The sequence below is a fragment of the Lactuca serriola genome, chromosome 7, assembly GCF_051521515.1.
Source record: "Lactuca serriola cultivar US96UC23 chromosome 7, Lser_US96UC23_V15, whole genome shotgun sequence".
Taxonomy (NCBI): domain Eukaryota; kingdom Viridiplantae; phylum Streptophyta; class Magnoliopsida; order Asterales; family Asteraceae; genus Lactuca; species Lactuca serriola.
The window spans coordinates 59,937,118-59,953,557 of record NC_136414.1 but is presented as its reverse complement, the minus strand read 5'-3'; the positions used below and the strand labels follow the sequence as shown (position 1 = coordinate 59,953,557).

General features: G+C 33.1%; 1 protein-coding gene across 1 annotated transcript; it reads right to left on the bottom strand.

Annotated features, from left to right (window-relative positions):
- Positions 1–1,512: 1,512 nt before the first annotated feature.
- LOC145061739 (putative E3 ubiquitin-protein ligase LIN-1) lies at positions 1,513–15,528 on the bottom strand. The gene is made up of 15 exons (XM_079009292.1): positions 14,696–15,528; positions 11,847–12,068; positions 11,661–11,725; positions 10,408–11,553; positions 10,108–10,252; positions 9,000–9,257; positions 8,131–8,437; positions 7,706–7,830; positions 7,489–7,605; positions 6,264–6,395; positions 5,906–6,028; positions 5,485–5,595; positions 5,254–5,400; positions 1,919–2,164; positions 1,513–1,811 (listed from the first exon to the last, which is right to left on the bottom strand). Exons 1-15 carry the CDS (start codon positions 15,479–15,481, stop codon positions 1,794–1,796), a joined length of 3,948 nt encoding a protein of 1,315 aa, XP_078865418.1. The 5' UTR covers positions 15,482–15,528; the 3' UTR covers positions 1,513–1,793.
- Between the last annotated feature and the right edge of the window lie 912 nt (positions 15,529–16,440).

The window sequence follows — 16,440 nt, the reverse complement described above, 5'->3', positions numbered from 1 at the left end:
AAAGGTTGGTCTCACCGAAGAAAGGAGAAGAAGCGTCGGAGTTGGGTGGTTGTCGGTTAAAATAATCAGATTATAACACATTTAATCAATTAAGGGCAGAAACTCAAATCAGATCAATTAGATCAGATCAAACCAAGCAAAATAATCAGATTAGAAGAAAATGATCAAATTTGTAGGTTAAAATCCTTGACAACTTGTAGGCTGGAACTTTAAAGCAAATTAGGGTCAGAGGTTTTACCTAAGACACGATGTTAGCGTATTGTGAAATGCAGTTGAGAACTTGAGACAATTGTGATTTGTGGATACAAGGGAAAGAGAGATTAGGGTCGAATTTGAATGGGGCTGTCCTCTTTAGAAAATAGGAGTTTTATAGTTGTCTTAAACTTAATTAAGGTAGTAATTTTTTTTTGGTGAGTTTATTATTTTACTTTTAAAACTACAAATGATCTTAATGTTTTATAACCTTTACCAAGGTTGTTTCTAGCTACTACCATATTTTTCCCCGACAACCATTTTATTCCAGCAACCATCATTTTTCCGATGAAAAACTCAAATAAAAGAAATAAGTTTCGGAAATCTAAAACACATAACACTAAACAAAAATCAAACCAAAAGCAAATCTATCTTGAAAATGTTAAACCAAAACCTAATTATGAAATAGAGATGATTGATATGATCGTTGTTGATATACGTCTCATTCTAGAAATTGATCGATCAAAATCCAAGGAATTTGAGAGTCATTTAGCATAGATTAGAAGAACAAAACCAAATGGCTTTTGGTCTTGTGGTATTAGAAGTTAAGTGATCGGTGCCCCTTAGCCAAAGATTAAAGGTTCAAGTTCTGCTATGGACGAAATATATAGATTTAGGATTTGAGTAGTGGATTTGTAAGCCATTTAAAAAAAATGATGATAATGATGATGATGAACAAACATATGTCAAATATGAACTTGAGATTAATGTTTTTGCAAAGCATGTCAGGGGCTTTGTTGGTTGAACCTTGTAGTAACGGTTGTTCATTTATGGCAAAAACCCAAATAAGATCATTTAGAAAACGAATCAATTGTTTATAATTATGCATACTTGCATAGTGTAACTTTTACTTACTATTGATTTTGGATTATAAATTTTTTCTCTAAAGTTAGTTAGAAATAAAACAGGTCAAAATCGTCCAAAATGTATGTAAAATAATTACAACATTATATTAATTATTTAAGAATTCAAATCTTGAACAAATGTTTCGTATGGGCAAGAGACCAAAGGGCAAACTTTTTAATTGCTGCCTGTTTATTAATACAATAATAATCCTTTACAAGATGATATATTCAAACTCGAACCTCTAGGCTACCTTGAGTGCTCTTAATCACTTAGACAAAAACAAACCAAAGATAATACAAGCTTGTTACAAATAATCAGAACTGTACACCTACAAATTAAGGTAAACCGCAAAAAATATGCAATTTATTTTCCTCATTTTACCAAATTATATAACATACATTTTCAACTATGTAATTTAATTTAACAAACTTGCTATTCTTTTACCATTTCATGAAAGGGCTTTAGCATTTTCAGTAAATCTTACATACAATGATAAAAGATGGCAAGTTTATTACATTAAATAGCTAAAAGAATATGTTGCCCATGATTTGAAAAAATGTTGAAAATACCTTGCACTCTTTTTACAGTTAGTCCTATACATTACATCACCTCATTTATGAACCTTCAAAAGAATATATCTGTTAAGTGACATTTTTCGCTTGATCGTACTACTATTTTGATATACAACAAGATCTTCAACTCACTTCCCAAGCCTGTAAAATGAGCAGAAAAATGGTAAATGATCAAGGTGGCCCATAAAATGGACTGAAAATAGGTTAAAATTAAAGAGAATGTGTATAACTAAATTAATATGTATTACCTGAATTCTTCCATCAGAAGTTCCAATGAGCAAGACATCTTCGTTGCTATTTAGAGCCATGCAAACAACTCTACAATTTGTACCAGTTTGTAGTGTTTCTTTTCTACTAAGTTTCTTTCTACACCATACTTCCACAATCCCTCCTTTGCAACCCATATAAATTATATCTGAGCTAACCACCATTGTCCGTACTTCACTCCCCAATGATACTGTTTGGTTTAAAGTGTAATTTGAAGCGTTCCACACCTTTAAAATAACAAAAGAAAGGTCGATAATGTACAAATTCATATACATATACAAAATAAAAACTAGATTGATTCGATGAGCTAGAGTTATCAATGTTGACAAAGAAAACATTGTTTAGCATCCAGAATAGGAAAACTTTTTTACTAAGTTTTTTCATGCCACATAAGTGCCAACTCAACAAACTGAAAGTCTTAAGCTAGTTATCTCCACTATATTCATGATTTAACTTTTCACAAAGTTTATTCACTGGTCCCTCAAAAAATATTTATTTGTATTTTAATAAGATAAAATAACAAGATATAATTAAACCATGAAAAATCTATAGTAGAGAGCTTGTAAATAAATAATCAAAGTGAAATAGTGAAATTGCCAGCTATTAGATGAAAAACTTTCACAATAGCTTATTTGACCAAAAACTATTCCACAATATGTAACGCCCCATTTCTAGTATGTGATTTAAATAAATTAAATTTTTATTTCTTAAGAGGTACTAGACGAGTCGGTAGCCCGACTCGTCGAGTAGAGACGGGATTTGTACGCGGTTTAAGTTGGCAACTCGACGAGTCCATATTCCCGGACTCGGCGAGTCTGCCAGTCTGGATGAGACCCTAATTTCAAGGGTTTACACCCTATTTAAACATTTTATGTGCCCCAAGACCCGCCTCCCTCACCCACAAAGAGTCCCATACGAAACCCTAGCCGTTCTTAAGCATTTTTGGAGCATTTTCTCACTTGTTAAGGTTTTTAGTGCATCTTGGGGGTTTAAGGAAGAAGAGAGAAGAGAAGTATTCAAGGGGAGCAAGTAGATCCAAATTTCTGGTTGCATTTAAGTCCCCTTTGAGGTATCAAGCTCGAATCTTTGCTTATTATCAATTAGATCTCTTGAAAAGCTTGCTCTTGTTGATTTTGAGCCGTTTCTAGACTTTAATTAAGGTCGAACTAAGAGTTGATATGATGAATGGACTTCAGATCTAAGCTTTCCAGAGCCTCTTAAGCTCAAGGTTGCCACCTTTATTGAGCCAAGTTTCCATTCCAAGCTTAGATCTCTTCTTTTAGCTTATTTTGGGTATTTGAGCTTTGTATTAGCATGCATGTACGTCAAGTTAGAAACTTTACGTGAAAAACCAGCCCTAGGAGCCCAGATCTATGAATGGAATGCTCTGGATTCAAGTAGAATCGACTGTATAGTAATGGCATGCATGGGACTCGGCAAGTCGTTCTTCAGACTCGACGAGTCGAATCGCGAGTCCCCGATTTTCCCCATTTGAGAGTTTAGGGTGGAATCAGTGAGTAGGTAATGGACTCGGTGAGTTAAGGCTCAGATCTAGTAGTTGAGGGACTCAACAAGTTATTCATACAACTCGGCGAGTCAAGGACTGATCACATTCATAGGATGAAGGAGGACTCGACGAGTTGGCGAGTCAGATGAAGATGGACTCATTAAGACTTTGCTAAACTCGACGAGTAGAAGCGTATAGACGATTGGAATTAAGGACAAGGACTCGGCGAGTTGGCAGCCCGACTCGACGAGTCAAGTCAACGGAGAGTTGACTTTGGCCAGAGGATTGACTTTGACCCGGGGTAAAATAGTCATTTTATCCTAAGTTTAGTTATCAGTAATTAATTAAGTATTTGTGGGAATTGTAGCCGGGAAGCTACGGAGCAGCAGCAGCAGTCAGTTTCTGAGTAGCATTTTTTCAGCCAGCTTACGAGGTGAGTTTCCTTTCAGTAGAACGGGTCTACGGCCACAATGTCGGTTCGTTTAAATAGCAGTAGTTCCGGACTTCGGTCCGATACAGTAGTTCAGTGTGCTTGATGTCTTTGTGATTTAAGCATGTTTTTGTGTTATGTGTTCCGGACTTCGGTCCGATGCAGTATGCAGTTTATGTGTTGTGTTAGTAGATATGATTTTGCTATGTTATGTTCAGTCAGTTTCTGGACTTCGGTCTGATGCAGTTTCCGGACTTCGGTCCGATGCAGAGGGCAAGGCCCTGGTTAGTTCCGGACTTTGGTCCGATGCAGTTTCCGGACTTCGGTCCGATGCAGAGGGCAAGGCCCTGGTCAGTTTCCGGACTTCGGTTCGATGCAGTTTCCGAACTTCGGTCTGATGCAGTTTTCGGATTTCGATCTGATGCAGTGGGCAAGGCCCAGTATGTGCTTTATATGTTATTGTATGGTATGTGGTAGTTTGGGGGAGCTCACTAAGCTTCGTGCTTACAGTTTCAATTTTGGTTTCAGGTACTTCCTCTAACAAAGGGAAGAGCTCGGGTTGATGGCATCGCACACACCACAGCTTCAGTTTTATCCTGGGAGTTTTATTCAGATCTTTTGATATGATTGATACAGTTTTGTTTTGACACAGTTACTATGACTTTTGAGTTACTCATTTCATGGTCCCTATTATATATGACATTCAATGATGTGATTTTTAGTAATATTAAAACAAAAAATTTTGGGTCGTATTTTGGGACGTTTCACAATATCTAATTTTGCTTTGCAAAACTTAGTTGACGATATAAGCTCTTATATTGTGGATGATCTCAGTAGATAGGTGGCAAGTAATGGCAAAATGGATGTGTCGGCTAACGGGTCAACACTAGTTAATTTTTAGGTCAGTCAAAAAAAGTTAGGTTGGCCCATCAATATTTTTGTCTATTTTTTAATTTCGTAAAAGATTAGTGTACTATGATTACAATAAATGTTATTAAGAATATCAAAAATTCTTAGAATAAAACAATTTAGGAGATTGTAAACATTGATGCTTTTTAGTTATATGCAAAATTTTTAGTTTTACATGTTTGATCCATTATACATGATAACGTAATCTAAATTGACAGATTTTCATACATACGGGTTGAAATCGCTCCCCTCTACTTGTTTGTGGGACAATCACGTAATGTAACAAACTTACACTAATTTTATCGTTTTTGTGAAATTTCCCTAAATGGTATAAGAAATTTACATTTTACATAAAATGGTAAGAAATATGCAAGTTTGTTATATTAAATTGTTAATATGTTGCGTGGACTTGTTATATGACAAAAGTATAATGCATATTTTTGCTAAAGGTTAATAATATTTGCACATACCTTCAATGAAGTTCCTTCAACAGAAGAGCTGGCTGAGTATATGAGTCCATCATGAACTTTCAAGGCATGGACCGGATTTGCCTTACCAAGTAGTTTTCTTGACCCACTTTGTATGGAACTCAAAGTGCCCGTTGCCAAATCGGTTTCCTGTAAAAATATCATTAAATTTTATTATAATAAGTTTTTGGTGAACCCTGGAAAGAGAAACCATGAAGGCACAACAATCTGCACCTGAATGCTATTATCCTGGCATCCCGAATATAATCTCCCATGAACAAGAGCCAAACACTTGACATATTTACTAGGATTAAGTAGCTTTGATGTTCCACTCCATGATTGAATCTGATACCAACATTTCTTAGCTAAGCAACTAAAATAGAAGTTATCAAATTGAATAGAACAAAATAAATCACCATTTTATTGATTTAGGCACTCTCAACTATTGTCTAAAATGAGTAAATCGTTATACTTTTTGGACAATTAGAAAAACCATTTTTCCTGGTTGTTGGTGTTTGATATGAGGGCAAACTACAAAACACTCACACACCTATAATAATCATTAAAAATTTATAATTTAATCACTAAATCGGTAAATGGTGAAAGTACTAGGGAAAACATGCACATGTACAGATGAAGATGAATAAAGGTTTACCTTGATTCCAGCACCTTGAGGAATGAAGCACGAGATACTATTGGCGACTAGAAGATTGTTAACTTGATCTTTGACATCATACACTTGTTCGCAGTGTATCGATTCCTTGTTAATAGACCACCACTAGTTGATTGATATTGAGAGAAATGGAACAAATCAGAACTAAACCATGAACTCATAATAGAATTTGTAAAAATAGGGAGATAGAACTCGTTAATTTTATCTCTTACAATTAAATCTTAATAAAAAAGGGTATCTTGTATTCCATAATCGACATAATACATCTGAATATATAGTGGACATATTTACATAACACACCCTCTAATAACATAAATATAAGTATTTGTCTAATACTTACCCTCACGGTTTTATCATGTGAACCACTGTATAGAGTGTCCCCTGACTGTGGAACAGTCAAGCTAGTGACTGCCTTTGAGTGTTCTCGTATTTCTTGGATCAAATGTAGCACGCTACCTTTATCCATCCAAACCTTCATGATTCAGTCAAATAATTTCTTTTTAGAACCATAAATATAATCCATTAATCCTAGATCATGTATTTATATGGGTACATATAATAATTGGTTCCACATGGATAGAGAATGATGAGCCGATGAAGTTATGTGTTACCGATAACTTCTACCATGGTTTTGGGTCTATCAAAAAGTTGGGTTATCCTATTAGACCATTTATCCAACACTCCAATCCATATATAATTACAACACTTTTTGCACCAAAATGATGTAATATTTGGCATATAAATAGTGATTCTTCTCCAACTCATTACATGGTTTTAACACCATAAAGAATATTTTAAGTATATTAATTTGTTTTAACTTATATTGATTTTCAATAATATCATTATATTTATTAGCTTTTCAAAAGTTTGACTCATATCTATTTATTACAATTACTTTATATATTATACCGTTAGACAAAAATAAATTATTCATATATTTCAAATTACCTATCATATTATTAAAACAAATATTTACATATATAAAGGACGTATACACTACAAACAAGTATTACACATACATTTACAGAAATATTGTACATACATTTAAATAACTAGCTAGAAACTATTGAAGTTCGAAACACAGGAATTTAATATAATATATATCATAAATTAATATCAACTTAATTTATGATATAATATTACAGTTAAAATATTATTATACAATGAAATGAACAAAAAAAATCCATAGCATTTAAACTTGAAAACCATTTTTAAAAAGAAATTTTTAATACTGCACATGAATAGAAAAGCACCAAATTTGATGTTTTTATATACACCAACACCAAAATAGTATAAGACATGATTTTGAGTTGATTTAACATCATAAGTGGTGTAAAAAAGATTTCTCGCATCGGGTAGGCATAGGGCATTACAAAATGATATCTGAGTAGGAGGCTCATATATGCATCTTCTTTGGTATGAAATATGGGTGTTATGATAACAAGTGATCTCATATTGATAGAGAATGAGGAGTCCCCTCATCTTATAAGTCTTAAGTTGTTAGTTACAAATAACTTCTACATTGGTGTCCTAAGTTGATGATCTAGAAAAGGTAAAAGAGTTACCTTTATTGTTCCATCTGAATGGCCTGAAAAGATCTTGTTTTTGATGGATGCTATCGATAGAACTTCTCCATTCATGCTACAATCTTGTTGTGTTAGTTCTTTATGACTCCATAGATCCTGAATCATACCCATAATAAAGAACAACTAGTTAGCACCCCGGATAATATTACCAACTTTTCATTTTCATTTTTCACCAAAAAAAAAACAAGAAACTCACTGCACTAGATTCACTCCCTTCTGAAAATACTTTAAGCATTTCTAAAGCCACATTCGATGACTTCTTGAACTCTCGCAAACCCTTCAAGATATCCTTCATGTGTGTGGTTATATCCCGCAACCCATCTGAAATAAGCAAGGTAAAATACTTAAATAACCAAATAAAAACGTACCAATTAAAATTACATAAATAAAATCAGGTTATATTAGTTTTTTTTCATTTCATTCCATGATGGGATGGAAAATAACAAAATGGAAGAAATCAGGAATAGTCCATTCCATTCCATCAGACAACAAAAAATGGTTTTTTTTCATTCCTATAGTACGAATCATTCCATTCTTTCTCTCATTCCATACCAAACACTAGCTAGATGTTATAATCATGTAATCAACAAGTTTATTAATATATAGTTAGATGCTGCTAACCAGGATCATGGATGAAACTGCTAAGTGCAAGCATGGAAAGGGCTTTATCTTCCGGATCTTTTGCAGATTTAAAGATAGACACAAAGCGATTCAACAAGCAAACTCGGGCTGCTCCTTGAACTCCTGTATCTGGAAGAACCTCAAGCATGTGTACAAGCCATGTTGCACACACAAAACTCACTGCACATACTTCAGCATATCTACTCTTCAATCCTTCTGATAGAGCCTCAAAAATAAGACCGAATTCATGGCTCGTTAAAACAAACGCCATCTTTCGCTCCCACTCCTGAGCAGCTTTTTCCTCATCCTATAAAAGAACCGATGACATTAGTATAAACAAGTCTCGAGTATCTCAACACAAGAGAAACAAGGGCTGAATGCAAGAAATAGCAATGTACCTTCATTTATTTGTGTATTATATCATCCTACTTCCATATTTTTATATTAAGGAAAGAAAGATATGAAAGTCGGATGCTATATTAAACAAGTAAATGAGTCTCTAATGGAGGTAAGACTATCTACATCTCACTTCCCCTTACCTAGGAATTGGGTATAGTTGTTTCATTTCTTTCTATTAAAGCATTGTGCTTTTATTAATCAATTTTCTTATCAAGGCATTGTATTTTGAAAATCTATTGTACATTCAACTTTTTCCATATTATAACATTATACTTTGAAAAAAATTTACTCAATTGCAGTAGTGAAAATTGTTTTGTATTTAGACAGCATTGCTATATTTTTCAAAATATACAATGTTGTAATTGGATGAAATGAAAGTATGATACTATAATAAACAAATCAATGAAAAGTATATTGCTATTTCATGCATTTAAACCAAAATAGAAAGAGCAGAAACATTGAAAAAAAACCTTAGTGTCATGAAGCTCTCCAGAAATGGTTGAAAGTTGTGCTTTTCGTATTGTGGACCGATAAGTTTTGTCAAATCCAGCATGTTTAAGAAGATACATGCGAACAAGAGGCTTCCCTGAAGATGAGAATCGGCCTTGAAGAGCTAAAATTGTCTCTGCAGCTGCGATTTGAGCAGCTGGGGAATCCGAATTTTTAAGACATGATATAAGAGTATCAATAGCCTCTTCTCTATAAATACTCATTTTTCTTGGTTCTTCCTGCAAGGATGTATGTAAATCAAATTACAAAACTGAGGATAAAAAGAAAATAAAGGAGGTTAACTGCAAGGAATAGCTAATATACTTTTATATAATTGTTTAAGATAGCTTTCTACTTTCATTCAGTCATGTTACATTATCGTATTTTGAAAAATCTATCCGGTTGTAGCAATGTCATCCCTATACAAAGGAATTTTCATTACTAGAATTCGGAAGATTTTTAAAAGTAAAATGTTCTAACAAGAAAAAAAGTTGAAAGTACAATGTTGTAATAAAGTAGATTTTTCAAATTACAAAGCCTTAACAAGGAAGAAAAATGAAAATACATTGATGTAAGAGAGCAAATGAAAATAGGATGTCGTAATACATAATTATATACGAAGGTACATTGTTATTTTTGCATTAGCATAGTAAAGTAAAGGGCTAAATTAAATTCAATAAATAGCAATGTACTTTCATTTATTTGTTTATTCAAGCATCCCACTTCCTTTTCTTTCTATTACAACATTGTACTTTCAATATTTTTCTTACTAAGGCATCATATTTCAAAAAATTAATCCAATAATAGCATGTTACTTTTATTTTTATTTTCTTCTTATTAGCACATTCTACTTTGAAAAACTTACCTAGTTATAGCAATAAAATTTGTTTTGTATATGAATGATGTTGCTATAATTGGAAAGATTTTTAAAAACACAATGTCGAAATAAGAAGAAATCAAAGTAAGGTGCTATAATAAATATATGAAAACATGTTGTTTTCTTGCATTTAACCTAATGTATAAATACAGAAAAATATTAAAAGTTGGGAGAACTTCAAAATGTGGACCCATATGATGAAAGAGTCAAACCAGAAGGTCTAGTTGAAGAAGGAGACCCGCGATAACCGGAGATTGATCGGTTGAAGCTGCTTGTAGATATATGAGAAGTGTATGCATTGTACTAAAACTTCCTTCATCCTTTATAATATGTAGAATTTGATTGTTGAATGTTCTCCTGTAATAACAAACATAACAAATAAACCATAAACTAACTAAACAAGATAAAGCCCGGTCCAGTCCTGACCAAGCTTTTTTAGACTGTCTTGAACCGGACTGGAAAAAATTCAGTCCGGTTCAAAACAGTCTGGTCTGATATAGTTAAACTAATACCTGTTTAGTTTAACTAACTCGGAAAGAAATTGAACAATCTCAAACCGCTCTCCATCGATTGCCTCAACAAAACTCTCTAAAACCGGAGCAAGTTCAGCTTTATCAGCAATTACATTCCTACACTTTCCATCTTCCTGCATGCATCTCAACAGTATACGAATAGCCATGATTCTTTCCTCTATCCATTCCGATTCCAAACTTTCAACAATACATTCAATCGCCTTTCCAGAGATCACCCTCTTAACAACTCCAAAAACAGCCACATCATCACCACTTCCAACAATCCATCCCAACAACATAACCGCAGCCGCTTTCGGTTTCACACACATCTTAAAAAACTCATCTTCCTTTTTACTCACAACACTCAAAAGGGAATCCACCAATTCCATTTGAAGAAGCCCCGGAATCGAAGGTTTCAGTAAGTAAATCAACACAATCGCTTCAAATAAACCTTTTTTAAAAAGTGAAACGACACATTCAACATCGGAATCCACTCTCGTGAGTGTCGCGATTACATTCCCATCTCGTGAACCGAGTTCGGAAAGAAGAAAAACCGTTGCGATTAAAACCCGGGTGTCGATTGAACTGAAAAGAATCTCCACAAATCCGTTTATAACCGGAGGTTGTGAAAGCATCTTTTGAATTTCCAATTCCATGTTTGTTTCTTGCCAGAATCTTTCGATTTTGAGAACAGCTGTTTCGGCTTCTTTTAACACTTCGGAAGTACAAAGATTAGTGATTGCGTGTCTGAGTTCGTTGAGTGTTCCATCAATGGTGGCTTGACTTATTACACTGTCGGGTGACGTCAGCTGAAGGATATCGTCATAACTGGAATTCCCAATTCCATTCCCATTCCCACTCCCGGGACTCAATTCTTTCCAGCTGGCGATTAGTCTTTTAAGGACGTAATTTGTTTTAGGAAGATGAGCGCTGTGAAGCTTTTGTCTGGTGATTGGGCAAGAAACGTTTCCTCTATCTAACCATTGTTGGATGGCTTTCCGTTCATAAGTTTGACCTGTTTCTAACGTAACGGGGTCGTTAAATATATGGGTTGTTATTGGACAAACAAAATCTTTAGGGGGTGTATCTGCATGTTTATCTTCGTTAATCTGGTTCTCGTAGTCTTCCATGGCAGGATCAAAAGAACTGGGTTTTTCAGTTTTTTCACAGCAAAAAATCAAGATTAATTTAGAACACGAAAGTGTGGATTGTGGAAGTTTGTGAATATTATGAAATGTAAGATTTGTACGTACCTTGGCTCTATTAAGATGGGTTGTTTCTGTTTCTTGTCTGACGATGTTATTTCGATGTTTTTCACCTTATAAAGAACAAGACAGATTTTGTTGTTAAGATTTAAGACAAACAATGAAGAATATTATTTTTCTTGTTTTTTTCTTTCTTGTAGTTATCGGTTATATAGTGATGGCTACGTTAATTACCTCTATTTCTTCTGTGTCTGAATCGGATGAAGACATATTAATGGAGCAAGAATTGTTGTCGGGTTCTGAATCGGAGTAGTCTTGATTTGGTGAGGGTTTTGACGTTGTTGAAGATAATCTTTGGTTAGTGAGAAGTCTGGGAGAGACTCTTTCAGGGAAGAAAGATGGAAACTTGGAGAGCGTTTTCACTGATTGTTCTTCTCCTTTATCAGTCCATATTGGCTGCAAAAAAATAATAAGAATAATAAATAAATAAATAAATAAAACAGGTTTTGGTCATGGATCATACATAAATCATAGCTTGACTTTGTCAAATTACAAGAAGAAAGACAGAAAATTAAGTTATTGATATTTAACACCTGAAACATATTGCATGATGCTAGAATTTTTGGATGCATTATATTATTAATACGAGCATAATTTCAGTTAATTTCATTACCCAAAACGATATATGCAAAATCATATATAGGTCATGTACAAATTTCATATTACGGGAAAATTACATCTAAAAGTAATTAAACGTATGTTTAGTCTATTTTCATTTTAGAATCAATGTTTTATAAGCGAATAAAAAATCAAATTGCCTAAAATAGAATTTTATTTTATTAGTAAAACTAAAAATTATGTTTGATTGCTGGGGTCACGGATTGATTGTAAATAATTAGATAGCTTGACTTTGTCAAAATAGTAGAAACGAAAAGTAAGCACTTGTCTTTTAGTAGGAATACCCAAGTCATACTTTAGTTCATATTGAAAATTTATATATTAATGTTTGATAACGAATTTTTAGTTTTTATTTGTATATTTTATGTTGTTTTTACGCCTTTTAAAGTTTATGATTTTTTCCAAACATTTCTATACACATAAAAGTTACAAGTTACTCTTTAGTTTTGTCAAGAACTGAATAATAGCGACACTTCAACCGTTGATACCTGTTACATTAAAAGTGTTAATTAACTTTCAACCAAAAAATCCATTTGTAAAAGGCTTTAACGGCTAATCAACAATGAATTTAACATATATTCAATTTTCTAGTGGTGTTAAAAATATATGTCTTGACATGTTTCCCAATCAAGTCTCACATGTCCATTTTGTTGTAGGAAGGGGAAATGGGAGCACATTTTGTTGCTATAAATGGAAAATTAATATCATAAAATCATTTGTATAAAGAATATATGATATTTGGTTCGAAACAACTATTTGATCAAGTCAATGATGCTTTTTTGAAGAAATTATTGGAAGAAATTGACAAATTCAAAAATAGATTTAATTAACTAAAAATGGTTGATTCAAAATGACAAAGCAATTTGGTTTATATTTTATTTCAAGCGTATTTGAATATTTATGACCTAAATCTTGTATTAAAAAATTAATAACTATTAATAAAAGAAAAAGTGTTTGATGGTCATACTAACTCAGTCCATCTGAGCCTATTAAAAAAAGCTAGTCATTTTTATATAAACTCGTTTTAACACATTACCTATTGTATCCTACTCACTTAATTCGCTACCTTTAGTAAAAATATTCAACAAATGAGATTAAAAAAGGGACATCTTATCTAACTTAAAGAATCATAATTATATACTAGTTGCTTAAAACACAAAAAAAAATAGACAACCACAAGAACATAACACTTTAAATCTTGTACAATAGAAGCATCTTCGATAGCTTATTGGGTCAAATAAGCTATATTATTGTATTATTGTGTTTATTCTTAATTAAGATATCTCCATGATCTCTTTTAGTTTGGTTAGGAGATCCTTTGATCCCTTTCCCTAATTGTTGTCAGTTCCTATGTATTTATAGCTCTCCTTTGTATCATTGTGTTTCCAATAAGAAAATAGTTACGGTAATGCATGAAAGAACAACAATAATTTATAGAAAAGTATATAACCGTTAAACCATTTTAATAATGTATCGGTATCTGAATTTGTGTTCAAATTTGGGAAACCCCCATTTCTGGGAAATAGGTAAACCTATTTTTTCCAACATTTCCATTTTTAAGAAATCTACATGATGTCTTTAATTCTTATTTAGTTGATTAGCTCCTATGTACTTAGAGCATCCACAATGCATAGTTCAATGGGAAAGTTGAATGAGGTGGCATGCTTAATTGGCATTCAATGGATTAAACTCTATCATACTCTATCATTGTGGGATGTCATGTTGGCATTCAATGGATATGAAGTTCAATGGTCATTGAACTCTTCAATGGGAAAAAGGAAACATTTTAGCTATTAAATATATATTTTATTGAACTCTATTGAGTTCAATGCATTGTGGGAAAATTTATATAGAGTTCTATAGTAAGTAAAATGATGATGTGTCAATCCATTAAACTCTAATAAGTTTAATGCCCTGCTCTCCTCTATATAGGAAAATATATCAATAATACACATATTTTGTGATATTTGATACATATAAAGTCAAAAAAAATGATGTGGAAGCTTTTTCACATTGTTTGTAAATTAACAAACTCAAGTTTATAGAGTTTGTTCATATTTTTAATATTATTTTATTCATTTACATTATAAATTAATATTGGTAGGACCCATAAAAAAAGTTTTGTGAGGAAGTTTTACTACAATGAATGCTATTCCTTGGTTCCGATCGATGTCACTAAATATCTTGTATCACTAAATATAATTTCAGTCTGGTCTAAATATATACTTCTATCCTTAATTTGCTAGTTTTAAAAGATATAAACTTGGGGCTTTTTATATAAAAATAGGTAATTATAAATCAATTATGAAATACGAAAAATAATTTCTTTGAAAAAGACCCTACTAAATTTTGAAGAAACTTTAGAACATGAAGAAGATATAAGCTAAAAAATTAATGAACATTACATTATACCGTCCGTTTTTGGATCCGAATTGAGTCGATATGCTCTTCTCGTCTTGGTTTAACACATGATGTCCATCACCCTTGTGAATTGCTTCAAGAACTACCAATGGTGGAACAATTACTCCATTCCCATCTTTATTTCCCAATATCTCTTTGAAATACCCAGCAAAAACCCTACAATTTTCATCAAGAACTTGCTCATAATCTCTCTCTAATTCCTTCAATTCAGAAGCTTGATTTCCGTTCATTTTCGATAGTAAAGTAGTGCACGACACAACTGAATCCGTAACTATTGAATTTTCATCACTTTCGTATCCACAATTTGAAGACAAAGATGATAAAATTCGTGATCTTTGCTCATTGTACCACTCAAGAACTGGTAAAAAGTTTATTAGAAGTATATCCTCGAACAACTGGGGTGCAACTTCTGATCTTGCGATTGATGGGTCAGTTTCGAAGAGGTTGAGGAGAGTAATGGAAGCATCGATTGGGCGTTGGCAGAGAGTGTAGATGAGTGAGAGTAAGAAGGAGGAAAACGGGTTTTGTGGGAATGAGAGGAGAAGCTTTTCGGAGAGGCGGAGGGAAGAGGATCTGACGGAGGAGTTGGTGGTGGTTATGGCGTTTTCAAGTGTGTCAGCGGCGAGGTTTAGTTGTTTGATGTTGAGTTGGACGGAAGGAGAGAGATTGTTACGGAGGATGGAGAAGATACGGCGACGGATGTCTGGTTGTGAGATTGTTTCGGAGAAGAAGGTGGTGGTTTGTTGGAGGATCTCAGCGGTGGTGGACATGGCCGACGGCGATGGCGGAGTTTGAAAAATGCGTAGGGAGGACTTTAAAGAATAAGACGGAATTAAACCGGTTCACCGTAGTGGCGCCAAATTTTATATAGGACGGCGGGTCTAGATGTGTAATTACTATATTACCCTTTGACTTTTTTATATATTTTCAACTTGTTAGTAAAATAATAGTTTTTGAAATTCTAAATCATTAATTTAAAATAAAAGATTAATTAAAAAATGTGAATCGTTTACTGTGGTTGCCTTTTACATAGTTTTCCTAATTCATTTCAGCTTTTGAACTAAAAAATGAAGTGCCATTTGTCCATACGAGGGTAGTTTAGTGATTTTGCAGAGATGAATCCAGAAATCCACAGGCGCCGGGTTGATGCCGGCCGACTTGGCCGGCTCTTGAATTAATATTTTGTTTATGGATTGCATTATAAAAGATTAAAAAACATCCTTTTGATTTACAAATACTTTTCCTTACATTTATTTTAGAGATAGTCACAAAGTAATAAAATAGAAGTTAAAAACCGCGAAATATGGTCATTTAAAACATGATTTTGATTCAAATTATTGTGTAGGCCTAATAATTTCGGTGTGTGTTGCGTCACAAATACTAAAATGTGTTTGTATATCAAACATGAAAACAACATGAAATTAATATGTTTAACATGTGACACGAAACAAACACAATACGATTTCAACCGTATTATACGAAAACAAATGTTTATGCGAACTTACACATGAGTTTATAAGGATTGCATGTTATATTAAACTATTGTACATGAAACAAAAAATAACATGTCAAAAGATATTCATTTGTATCTTATGTGTGTCTTATAGTGGTTGCATGTCACACGAATTCTCTATGTATCTTATATGTGTTTAGATGGGTAAATTTATGTCTAATATGTATAAGACACGAAACACGAATCTTAAATATATATCGGCATGGATTTTCAAAA